The sequence below is a fragment of the Hippopotamus amphibius genome, chromosome 12 (genome assembly GCF_030028045.1).
Source record: "Hippopotamus amphibius kiboko isolate mHipAmp2 chromosome 12, mHipAmp2.hap2, whole genome shotgun sequence".
Taxonomy (NCBI): domain Eukaryota; kingdom Metazoa; phylum Chordata; class Mammalia; order Artiodactyla; family Hippopotamidae; genus Hippopotamus; species Hippopotamus amphibius.
In genome coordinates this window covers 53,346,673-53,359,427 of record NC_080197.1, presented here as the reverse complement: position 1 = coordinate 53,359,427, position 12,755 = coordinate 53,346,673, and the positions used below count along the sequence as shown (strand labels likewise).

The 12,755-nt window shown below is 38.4% G+C and overlaps 1 protein-coding gene across 5 annotated transcripts in view; it reads left to right on the top strand.

The window, feature by feature from the left end:
* BICD1 (BICD cargo adaptor 1) overlaps window positions 1-12,755 on the top strand; it is a 222,578-nt gene that overhangs the window by 128,652 nt on the left and 81,171 nt on the right. Inside the window, exon 3 of one of the 5 annotated variants that reach the window (XM_057703231.1) lies at window positions 8,342-8,450. The exons of the other annotated variants lie outside the window; for them this stretch is intronic. Coding sequence (XP_057559214.1) covers window positions 8,342-8,350 — 9 coding nt within the window. The 3' untranslated portion in view covers window positions 8,351-8,450. Of the gene's footprint in view, window positions 1-8,341; window positions 8,451-12,755 lie in introns of those variants that run through there. 5 annotated transcript variants of the gene reach the window in all.

The window sequence follows — 12,755 nt, the reverse complement described above, 5'->3', positions numbered from 1 at the left end:
AAAAAGTGAGAATGGCAGGAAGCCTGATGTGTACAGGGATCTCTTTTTTTTGTTGGGTTTTTTTTTTTTTAAGGAGACATTTTTTGTTTTGTTTATTTTTTTATTTTTGGCTATGTTGGGTCTTCGTTGCTGTGTGTGGGCTTTCTCTGGTTGGAGTGAGCAGGGGTTTCTCATTGTGGTGGCTTCCCTTGTTGTGGAGCATGGGCTCTAGACGCACAGGCTTCAGTAGTTGCAGTACATGGGCTCAATACTTGTGGCTTGTGGGCTCTAGAGCGCAGGCTCAGTAGCTGTGGCATGCAGGCTTAGTTGCTCTGTGGCATGTGGGATCTTCCTGGACCAGGGATCGAACCCATGTCTCCTGCATTGGCAGGCGGATTCTTAAAAACTGTGCCACCAGGGAAGTCCCCAGGGATCTCTTTAAAACAAAATATGTTCTTATATGCGTGTTCTTTGAAATAGTTTAATTGATCTCATACTGTGGTTAACAATATATAAATCTACCTTAAAGTAATTTATTGATTTGTCTGTGAATGTGTCTGTTGTCTTCCCTCTTCCTCTCTCATCTACAGTTAAAACGAGAGAAGAGAGTTTCTGGTTTCATATTCACAGAAGAAGATGAAACAGATCATTATGGCTGGAGAGGGAGGGAATACTAGGTGTCCCTGGCAATGTTCAAATGGAATCTAAATTAAAATGCTATGGGTTTGGGACTGTTTTCTTAGAGATCACTAAGGACTTCAGGAGTCTGCAGATAAATTTGTTTGGTTTTTAGTATTTTAAATTTTATTCGGATAATTGGCAGCATTGAAGTTATTCCATTGTTTGATTTTGTTCATTTTTATGCACAAATACCTTCCTATATGACTTTATAACGTCAGTCATTTGCAAGTGATTCTGTTACACCACCAGCTTGGGTCCTACAATAGAGGCTTGAAAAGGACAAACAGGATTTAATAATAAATGCTGTTGAGGTTGGTATACCAGACCATTTTGGTGAGTGACCCACTCCTTGAAATAGGAGACACAAGGAAGATTGTTGGGGGAGCCTGTATGATAGAGAGGCCTAACTCTTTTTTTTTTTCTTTTTTAATGACTTGTATAGAGATACAGTTAACAGACAATAAAATGCATATATTTAGAGTGTACAATTTGGTATTTTTTGTCATATTAGTAATGTATATATGGCAATCCCAATTCATTCCCCGCCAACCTGCCCCGCTTTCCCCACTTGGTGTCCATAGGTTTGTTCTCCACATCTGTGTCTCTGTTTTTGCCTTGCAAACCGTTGATTTGTACCATTTTTCTATAGTCCACATATATGTGTTAATATACAATATGTGTTTTTCTCTTTCTGACTCACTTCACTCTGTATGACAGTCTCTAGGTCCATCCATGTCTCTACAAATATCCCAATTTCATTGCTTTTTACATTGCTTTTTACAGCTGAGTAATATTCCATTGTGTATACGTACCACATCTTCTTTATCCATTCCTCTGTTAATGGTCATTTAGGTTGCTTCCATGTCCAGACTATTGTAAATAGTGCTGCAGTGAACATTGGAGTGCATGTGTCTTTTTGAATTATGGTGTTCTCTGGGTATATGCCCAGTCGTGGGATTGCTGGGCCATATGGTAACTCTATTTTTAGTTTTGCAAGGAACCCCCATACTGTTCTCCATAGTGGCTGTATCAGTTTACATTCCCATCAACAGTGCAAGAGTGTTCCCTTTTCTCCACACCCTCTCCAGCATTTACTGTTTGCAGATTTTCTGATGATGCCATTCTAACTGGTGTGAGATAATACCACATTGTAGTTTTGATTTGCATTTGTCTAATAATTAGTGATGTTGAGCAGCTTTTCATGTGCCTCTTGGCCATCCGTATGTCTTCCTTGGAGAAATGTCTATTTAGGTCTTCTGCCCATTTTTAGATTGGGTGGTTGGTTTTTTTTTGTTGTTTTGTTTTGTTTTTTTTTTTGATATTGAGCTGGATGAACTGTTTATATATTTTGGAGATTAATCCTTTGTCTGTTGATTCATTTGCAAATATTTTCTCCCATTCTGAGGGTTGTTGTTTCGTCTTGCTTATAGTTTCCTTTGCTGTGCAGAAGCTTTGAAGTTTCATTAGGTCCCACTTATTTATTTTTGTTTTTATTTCCATTACTCTAGGGGGTGGATCAAAAAAGATGTTGCTGTGATTTATGTTGAAGAGTGTTCATCCTATGTTTTCTTCTAGGAGTTTTACAGTGTCTGGACTTACATGTAGGTCTTTAATCCATTTGGAGTTTATTTTTGTGTATGGTATTAGGGAGTGTTCTAATTTCAGTCTTTCATGTGTAGCTGTCTAGTTTTCTCAACACCACTTATTGAAGAGGCTGCCTTTTCTCCATTGTATATCCTTGACTCCTTTGTCATAGGTTAGTTGACCATAGTTTATCTCTGGGCTTTCTATCCTATTCCATGGATCTATATTTCTGTTTTTGTGCCAGTACTATACTGTCTTGGTCACTGTAGCCTTGTAATATAGTTTGAAGTCAGGAAGCCTGATTCCACCAACTCTGTCTTTCCTTCTCAAGGTTGCTTTAGCTATTCGGGGTCTTTTGCGTTTCCATACAAATCGTAACATTTCTTGTTCTAGTTCTGTGAAAAATGCCATTGGAAATTGATAGGGATTGCATTGAATCTGTAAATTGCTTTGGGTAGGGTAGTCATTTTCACAATGTTGACTCTTCCAATCCAAGAACATGGTATATCTCTGCATCTGTTTGTGTCGTCTTTGATTTCTTTCATGAGTGTCTTATAGTTTCCTGAGTACAGGTCTTTTACCTCCTTAGTTAGGTTTATTCCTAGGTATTTTATTCTTTTGGTTGCGATGATAAATGGGATTGTTTCCTTAATTTCTCTTTCTGATCGTTCATTGTTAGTGTATAGAAATGCAAGAGATTTCTGTGTGTTGATTTTGTATCGTGCAACTTTACCAAATTCATTGATTAGCTCAAGCAGTTTTCTGGTGGCATCTTTAGGACTTTCTATGTATAGTATCATGTCATCTGCGAACAGTTACAGTTTTACTTCTTCTCCAATTTGGATTCCTCTTATTTCTTTTTCATCTCTGATTGCTGTGTCAAGGACTTCCAAAACTATGTTGAATAGTAATGGCAAGAGTGGACATCCTTGTCTTGTTCCTGATCTTAGAGGGAATGCTTCCAGTTTTTACCATTGAGAATGATGTTTGCTGTGGGTTTATTGTATATGGCCTTTATTATGTGGAGGTAGGTTCCCTCTATGCCCACCTTCTGGAGAGTTTTTATCGTCAATGGGTGTTGAATTTTATCAAAAGCTTTTTCTGCATCTATTGAGATGATCATGTGGTTTTTATCCTTCAGTTTGTTGTTATGGTGTGTCACACTGATTGATTTGCGTATATTGAAGAATCCTTGCATTCCAGGGATAAACTCCACTTAATCATGGTATATGACCCTTTTAATGTGTTGTTGGATTCTGTTGGCTAGTATTTTGTTGAGGATTTTTGCATCTAAATTCATCAGTGATATTGGTCTGTAATTTTCATTTTTGTAGTATCTTTGTCTGATTTTGGTATCAGGGTGATGGTGGCCTCATAAAATGAGTTTGGGAGTGTTCCTTCCTCTGCAATTTTTTGGAAGAGCTTGAGAAGGATGGGTGTAAGCTCTTCTCTCAATGTTTGATAAAATTCACCTGTGAATCCTTCTGGTCCTGGACTTTTGTTTGTTGGGAGATTTTTAATCACAGTTTCAATTTCATTGCTTGTGATTGATCTGTTCATATTTTCTATGTCTTCCTGATTCAGTCTTGGAAGGTTATACCTTTCTAAGAATCTGTCCATTTCTCCCAGGTTGTTCATTTTATTGGCATATAGTTTCTTGTAGTAATCTCTTACGGTGCTTTTTATTTCTGTGGTGTCCATTGTAACTTCTCCTGTTTCATTTCTAATTTTATTGATTTGAGTCCTCTCCCTCTTTTTCTTGATGAGTCTTGCTAGAGCTTTATCAATTTTATTTATCTTCTCAAAGAATCAGCTTTTAGTTTTATTGATTTTTGCTATTGTTTTCTTTGTTTCTATTTCATTTATTTCTGTTCTGATCTTTATGTTTTCTCTCCATCTACTAACTTTGGGTTTTGTTTGCTCTTCTTTCTCTAGTTTCTTTAGGTGTAAGGTTAGATTGTTTATTTGGGATTTTTCTTGTTTCTTGAGGTAAGATTGTATTGCTATAAACTTCCCTCTTAGAACTGCCTTTGCTGCATCCCATAGGTTTTGGATCATTGTGTTTTCATTGTCATATTTCTCTAGGTATTTTTTGATTTCCTTTTTGATTTCTTTAGTGATCTCTTGGTTATTTAGTAGCATATTGTGTAGCCTCCATCTGTTTGTGTTTTTTACAGTTTTTTTCCTGTAATTGATTTCTAATCTCATAGCATTGTGGTCAGAAAAGATGCTTGATACGATTTCAATTTTCTTAAATTTTACAAGGCTTGATTTGTGACCCAAAATGTGATCTATCCTGGAGAATGTTCCATGTGCACTTGAGAAGAATGTGTAATCTGCTGTTTTGGATGTAATGTCCTATAGATATCTATTAAATCCAGCTGATTTATTGTGGCATTTAAAGCTTGTGTTTCCTTATTAATTTTCTGTCTGGATGATCTGTCCATTGGTGTAAGTGGGTTGTTAAAGTCCCCCACTATGATTGTGTTACTGTCGATTTCCTCTTTCATAGTTGTTAGCGTTTGCCTTATGTGTTGAGGTGCTCCTATATTGGGTGCATATATATTTATAATTGTTATCTCTTCTTCTTGGACTGATCCCTCGATCTTTATGTAGTGTCCTTTCTTGTCTCTTGTAACATTTTTTTATTTTAAAGTCTATTTTATCTGATATGAGTATTGCTACTCCAGCTTTCTTTTGATTTCCATTTGCATGGAGTATCTTTTTGCATCCCCTCACTTTCAGTCTGTATGTGTCCCTAGGTCTGAAGTGGGTCTTGTAGACAGCATATATATGGGTCTTGTTTCTTATCCATTCAGCCAGTCTGTGTCTTTGGTTGGTGCATTTAGTGCACTTACATTCAAGGTAATTATCAATATGTGTGTTCCTATTACCATTTTCTTAGTTGTTTTGTTTTTGTTTTTGTAGGTCCTTTTCTTCTCTTGTGTTTCCCACTGAGAGGCCTAACTCTTTGAATGAAAATACTAAAAAGCATATCATTTTGTTAATTCCACAGCCTTAGATATTTGATGCTAAAAGGACCACTAAAACTAAAGCTTGTCCTATATTACATTAATCACAAAGAAATTCTGTTTAGACATTGAGTCAAACTTTCCTAACTATATTGCATACAGGTAATATTGTGCACTCTGCAGTTTCCCTCTTACTGTTCAAATCTGGATTTTGCCACTTATTAACTGTGTGGATTTGGGGCAAGTAACCCCTTTGTGCCTCAAAGAAATAGGCATGATGATAGTGCCTGCCTTAGTGGGGTATTGGGAGGTAAAATGCAATACGTATGAAACAGTTAAAACAATATCAACAACACAGGTTAAATGTTTTTTATGATTATTGAGTTGTGATATAATAAGATGACTATCTAGAAAACATTGTGCAACTTGCAGTGGACATTTATCACTTTGTTTCAAAACAATAGGGCAATGATGGCAGACTTCTTGACTACTCAGGGATGAGAAATGAAACAGGTTTTATCTTGTTTTGTTTTTGCCTTTCACTAGGTATTCCACCTACTTTTCAAAATTATGTTACTTTAATCTTTATTACATCCAGGCATATTCTCAGTAAGCTTAGGCCACCTTATATAACTGTAAGGATGAAATTGCAAACTCAGTTTCTAGTCCTTCTGAGTTTGAGCTTATACAAAATTTCCCTTTTGAATTTTTTTTTATGTTTACCTCATTATTTCTGGCTATAATAGAAAATTTTCTTTAAAGTTGTTGCCACTACAAAGGGAATTACAGCTCTCAAAATGCCAATTAAACCACAACCCTTCATTGTTGTTGTTAAATATTTTTAAAGTTATATATGCATGTTAAAATACTTACGTGGAATGACATAAAAATGAAATCATTCTTCACACTGCCCAAACTCCAGCCCCACTCTATAGAAGTAACCCCTTCTATTAGTTTGCTTTCACAAATTACAACAAACTTTGTGGATTGAAAAATACAAATTCTTTACCCTGCAGTTCTGTAGTTCAGAAGTCTGAAATTCATCTCCCTGGGCTAAAATTAAGATGTTAACAGGGCTGTATGTTCCTTACGTGAGGCTCTAGGGGAGAATCTTTTCCCTTGCCCTTTCAGCTTCTAGAAGCCACCCACATTCCGTGGTTCATACCCCCTTCTTTTTTTTTTTAATAAATTTGTTTAGTTAGTTATTTAATTGGCTGTGTTGGGTCTTTTTTGCCTTGCACAGGCTTTGTTTCCATTGTGGTGTGTGGGGGCTACTCTTCATTGTGGTGCGCAGGCTCCTCATTGCCGTGGCTTCTCTTGTTGCGGAGCACGGGCTCTAGGCGCATGGGCTTCAGTAGTTGCAGCACATGGGCTCAATAGTTGTGGCTCATGGGCTCTAAAACGCAGGCTCAACAGTTGTGGCATACAGCTTAGTTGCTCCACGGCATGTGGGATCTTCCCGGCCCAGGGCTTGAACCTGTGTCCCCCATATTGGCAGACAGATTCTTAACCACTGCACCACCAGGGAAGTGCTGTATGTGAATTTCTATTAGTTATGTGCCTGGTAGTAGAACTGCTGCAGAATATGCCTGTTCAGCTTTGGTAGAGACTGCCAATTTTCCAGAGTGGTTGTTCATGCCCAGAAAGTGAGAGTTTGGTTATACTACATCTTTACCAGTGCTTGGTATTATCTTTCTTTTTCATTTTAGTCATTGTGAGTGTACAGTGGTATTTCACCATGGTTTTAATGTGTACTTTCTTGATGACTTATAAAACTGCAGCCCTTTTAATATGTCTGTTGGTCATTTGCTGTGCTGTTATTTTAAAGTAAAATATTTATTAATAAAAAGATCATTAGAAACATTATTTAATAAAGTTAATTATGAAATGTCTATATAAATCATTGTATCAGTGAATTAAGGCTAAATTACCCTACAGTGACACACAACTTGAGTCTCAGTGGCTTAAAACAACAAGGTTTAATTCTTGCTCTTGCCACATGTCTGTTTCTAATGGTCAGTGGCTCTGTTCCACATCCCCGCCATTCTGGCAGCTGGGCTGAAGGGACAGCCCCTATATGGGGCGTTGCTGGTCTCCAGGCAGAAAGAAAAGAGAGCTGGCAATGCAGTGAATCACACACAAGCTGTGAAAGCTTCTGCTTGGAGGTGGCAAGCACTTCACATTGACTCACATTTCATTGGCCCAAGAAAATCATATGTCCATGACTAATGTCAGTGAGAGCATTGCATGATCTTCTACAAGGGAGAGGCTCAGGCGAAAGGGCATTAAATATTTGTAAACAAGAGAGTGACCAATAACATCTCTTTCTGCAGAGTAGGTGTATATCAATATTACTGTAGGATGGAACACCCTAGCTGTCTGTGGGCTGTCTTCAACACACATAGTTGTGCTGCACCTCTGTTTTGTTTTGTTGAACTAGTTGCCACCATTTAAAAATCATAACATTTCACAAAGATGCAGATTTCTGGCTTCTCTCGGAAATCTAAGTTATAGCAAGATCCATTTGGAGCTGAGTGACATCACCATTCTAGATGGGATATACACTGCAGTGGTGCCTTTCAGACATTTCTTACATAACCCACAATAAACAATACGTTTTACATTGCTACCCAGCACTCATGTGCATGCCTGTGCAGGTTACACATTCATGTACAGGTACATGCGTATACATGTGCAGTGCCAAAGCACAAGGCTGTGAAACAATGCCTACTGTTTCTGCAATGCGTGCTCATATCATCTCTTCTATTCTATCCTACTTTACCTTATTCTTTCCTTTTTTCAAAATGTGGAATCAATCCTCTAAATTGATTTCACAAACCACTGCTAGGTCACAGGCCCCAAGCTGAAAACATTGATCACGATCATATTACTTGTCTGCTGCTCCTCTGAAGGCCACTGGTTGGTTTTCTAGACTAAATTTCTGTCTAAACTCATCCAGATTCCCAGAACAGCTTGCTGTGTGGGTGGGCAGCAGCTGCTTGCCCTCACAAATTTTAGCCCATGCAGTTACTGGCTTTGCCCACGGGTGTTAAATAAAACTTATAGAGTTGAATACCTGGAAATTTCTGTTATTACCCTTGCCTTATTTTGACTTTCTGTTTCAGTCAAAATAGCTTTTTACTGCTGGGTCAGGGCCCAGTCATGCCCCGATGTTGCTTATGAGGACAAGCAGGAGGGTGGCAAGTGCACGGCCTGCCGCGAAGGAGGACCTGGGCACATCTGCCCTCTTCAGACTACGTGCTCCAGGGAGGAAAAACCCATCCACAGTGTCTGAAGCAAGGAAACTGCAAAACTTTGAAATACTCATTTTTTCAGTGTAAAAGATCAATGTTGGATGCCAGGTCAAGATTCAGGGAAAGAAAGGGATGTTGATACTACTATGTTTAAAGCAAGATGAAAACAACAAAGGATTTTTTCTGGTCGTTAAAACAGAAGCCAAAATAAACATACTTTCTGTTACAGCCATTCGGTTGGATCAGTCTTTTTCCTTCATGGAACGCTGAAGAAAATGGATGAGTTATGGTTTTCCATATGTATAAAGTAAATGATTTTCTTGCTCTAAGTTATTTTTAGAAGAAAAATTTAATTGAACAGTTATGAGCTGAGAAAATATTTTAAGAATTGTTCTGAAACACAGAGAATGGAAAGATGTTTTTTCAAACTTGACTTCTCAACCAAATGACACAATTTGTACATCTTTTGTGAATATTGTGAAGGCCACTTATGGGACTGTTAGAATCGACATGGAACCTGGTGAGAAAAAGTCTATCTGGAAAGTTTAGGATAAAACTTTCTTTTATTCAGTCTGTACTATTTAGTTCTAAAATAAATTGTGTTTGATTCCTTGGAGAAGAAAAAAATAGCTTTTTAGGCAAACAGACCTCTGATTCAAAATATCACAACTTCCTGGCTGGGCTAGGGAATAAAGGATGAATGTAAGTGAGTCTTATTGTAGGTGCAGGAAAGAGTGTTCTCAGAGGATGAGTACTGTGAATGGTGACTTTATTACCTGGGGAGGCCCAAGTACATGGCTTCCACAGATTGATTCCTCTGTCTCATGTATTCATTTAACAAATATTTATTGATCACCTACGTGCCAGGCCCTGTGCTAGGAAACTCATCCAGAACCTGTACAAAGATCTCCTAGATGCACAGAGTGTAAATAGTAATCATTTATTTCTGTGTTTTATGCCTTCCTGTTTCCTGTTTTCTTCCCTTGACCCAGAAATTTATCCACTGTCAGAAGGCAACTCTGGTTAAGTGTTTGTCACTCAGATGTGTCCTCCTGCTCAGATCTTTGTTGACTCTCACTACTGTCTGTCTGCATGTATATGTAACGGGTTTATGCATGTTGTTGTAGGGAGAGGGTATGGGGATGATGAGGCACTAAATAAAAGTCTCTTGGCCATTATGACACAAGCAGCATTGCTAAGTGGGAAAGGGTTGTGCTAAAGGGAAGGAAAACAGCATCTCCATGTTTTCACGGAGTTAGTGAGGCTTTGCATTTTGAGGACCAGTGCCATTTTGATATCAGGAGGATTCCACTACCTCCGTGGTGTTGGTCCCTGGACGCGATTCAACCACCTAGGTAATATTGGCACCAGGTGTACCCAGCACAACCATGCAGTAAGGCCTGGTGGAACATGGCAGCAAGGGGCTTACAGGATAATCCAAGGCAGTAGTAAGGCCCCTTCATGCCAGTTGAGAGGCAGGGGAAGCCCCGCAGTGGACATTGCTGGACGAGGCTGGAGCAAGAGAGAAAGGAAATGGCTAACGTGTTTCTGAGTCCAGGAGGACAGCTAAAGGAGACTCCCAGAAATAACTGAAGATGAGGTGAGTTCATACTTAGAGATATTACAGTAGCTGGTAGAGGCAAGAACCAAATATATAGATTGTTACTGTTAAATGTGACCCCAGGTCAAGTTATGTTATGACTTAACAACAAGGTTGTATGACTATACAACAAGGTTATTTTTCCTTGCTATGTATGTGCTTTACCTTAAAAAGTCCTTTTATAGAAGCACAAATGCAGCCCATTACCAAAAATCCTCGAACACTGGCCGCAAAGCTTCCCCATCGCCTTGGGTTTTTTTTTTTTTTTTTTTGTCTTTCTCTTGATCTTGTCTCCTTTTCTGCCTACCCCATTCTTGATCTCTTGTGTCTACATCCAAGCCTAAGAAGAGGAGAATCATGAACTCCTTGGGTGCTCTTCTATTTCTGGTTTTGTTTGTTTTTTGCATTTCTTTTTTTTAATAAATTTATTTATTTATTTATTTACTTACTTATTTATTGGCTGCGTTGGGTCTTTGTTGCTGCACATGGGCTTTCTCTAGTTGAGGCGAGCAGGGACTACTCTTCATTGTGGTGCACGGGCTCCTCATTGTGGTGGTTTCTCTTGTTGTGCAGCACAGGCTCTAGGTGCACAGGCTTCAGTAGCTGCAGTACATGGGCTCAACAGTTGTGGCTGGCAGGCCCTAGAGCACAGGTTCAGTAGTTGTGGCACATGAGCTTAGTTGCTCCATGGCATGTGGTATCTTCCTGGAGCAGGGCACAAACATGTGTCCCCTGCATTGGCAGGCGGATTCTTAACCACTGCACCACCTAGGAAGTCCCTATTTCTGTTTTTGTCTACTTATCTTCCCATTTCTCTCTCCATCCCCATCCCTGTTACTAGCAAGTCCCTCCCTGATGTCCTGGCCACCTACCCCCTTTAACTTCCTACCACACTTAGCAGTAGCGAACCAGCAAAAAAATAAGGTGGGTATAGTTGACTGAATTATGGCTCGCAAATATATGTCACATAGCTCAATACATGCTAACCCCTAGTAGCTCAGAATGTGCCTTTATTTGTAATAGGGTCTTTGCAAATGCAATTAAGGTAAAGATCATGAGATGAGACCATCCTGGATTAGAGTGGGCCCTAAATCCAATAACAAGTGTCTTATAAGAGACAGGTAAGGAGAAGACAGAGACACAGGGAAGAAGGCCATGTGAAGACAGAGGCAGAAATTGCAGTTCTGCTGATCCAAGACAAGGAATGCCAGGGGCCACCAGACACTGGAAAAGGCAAGGAAGGATTCTCCTCTAGTGCCTTCAGAAGGAGTGTGGCCCTGCCAGCTCCTCAGTTTCAGACTTCTGGCCCTAAAACTGAGACTAAATTCTGTTGTTTAAGCCACTAAACGTATCGAAATTTCTTATAGCGGCCCTAGGAAACTTAGACAGTGGGAGACCAAACGGCACCAAAGAGACATTGATTTCACAATTGGTGAATATTTTAAAATAAGAGAAGTGTTCTAGAAAGGAATGTGAAAATATTTTCGATCATTAATAAATCAAAGAATGCTGGCTAAATAATTATTTGTAGCACATTTTTAGAGCCAGTTCTCACCTGGCAATAAAGTGCTCCTAAACTTAACACATAAACAAATTGTTTGAGACTCACAATACATTGTTTCCTGCAGGAGCCATTTGATATATTATGTGTATTTTCAGATGTTAATCATATGTAGACTATAAACTTCCTGAAGCTCCAGATTGTCCTGTACACATAAAATTTCACTACCTAGAAGACTGCTTTGAATATGACAGGCCTCCCTATAAACACTCCTTGAACTTTTTTTTTTAGAACTTTTATTGAGATACAGTTAACATACAATAAACTGCATATATTTAGAGTGTACAATTTGGTGTTTTTTTTTCTTACAAGTAATGTATATATGGCAATCCCAATCTCCCAATTCATTCCCCTCCAACCCTCCCCGCTTTCCCCACTTGGTGTCCATGTGTTTGTTCTCTACATCTGTGTCTCTATTTCTGCCTTGCAAACTGGTTGATTTGTACCATTTTTCTAGATTCCGCATATATGTGTTAATATACGATATTTGTTTTTCTCTTTCTGACCCACTTCACTCTGTATGACAGTCTCTAGGTCCATCCGTGTCTCTACAAATGTCCCAGTTTCATACTCCTTGAATTTTTAAGCACCGTACGATAGTGTTTAATAGCAGCTGTTCTGGAGTCAGGTTGCAAGTCTAAAAATCTTGGCTCTGCCGCCTATGGAATGTAAGTCATTAAGCAAATTATGTAAACTCTCTGTGCCTCAATTTATTTGTTATAAAATTGGAACAATAATAATAATACCTACCTCATAATGTTGTGAGGAGTAAGTGAATTATTACATATAAACTGCTTAGAATTAAGAATAGTACTTGCATACGAGGATTCAATACATGTTAAATATTATTAGCTCTAAACACATCTCCCCAACTAAATTACAAACTCTTTGAGATAGAGAAAAGGTCCTATGCTTTTTATAATCTTAGAACCTATACAATTTTTTGCATAATATATTCATTCAATGAGTATTTGTCGAACTAATAAAAGAATGAATGAATGGTTACTTGTGTATAATACCTTCTTGCCCAAAAATCAAATACATACAGAATCAATAAAGTTGTAACATTCGTTCCAGTAAAAATATATTCAGAAATTAAACAATTAAACAATTATTGAAGAACT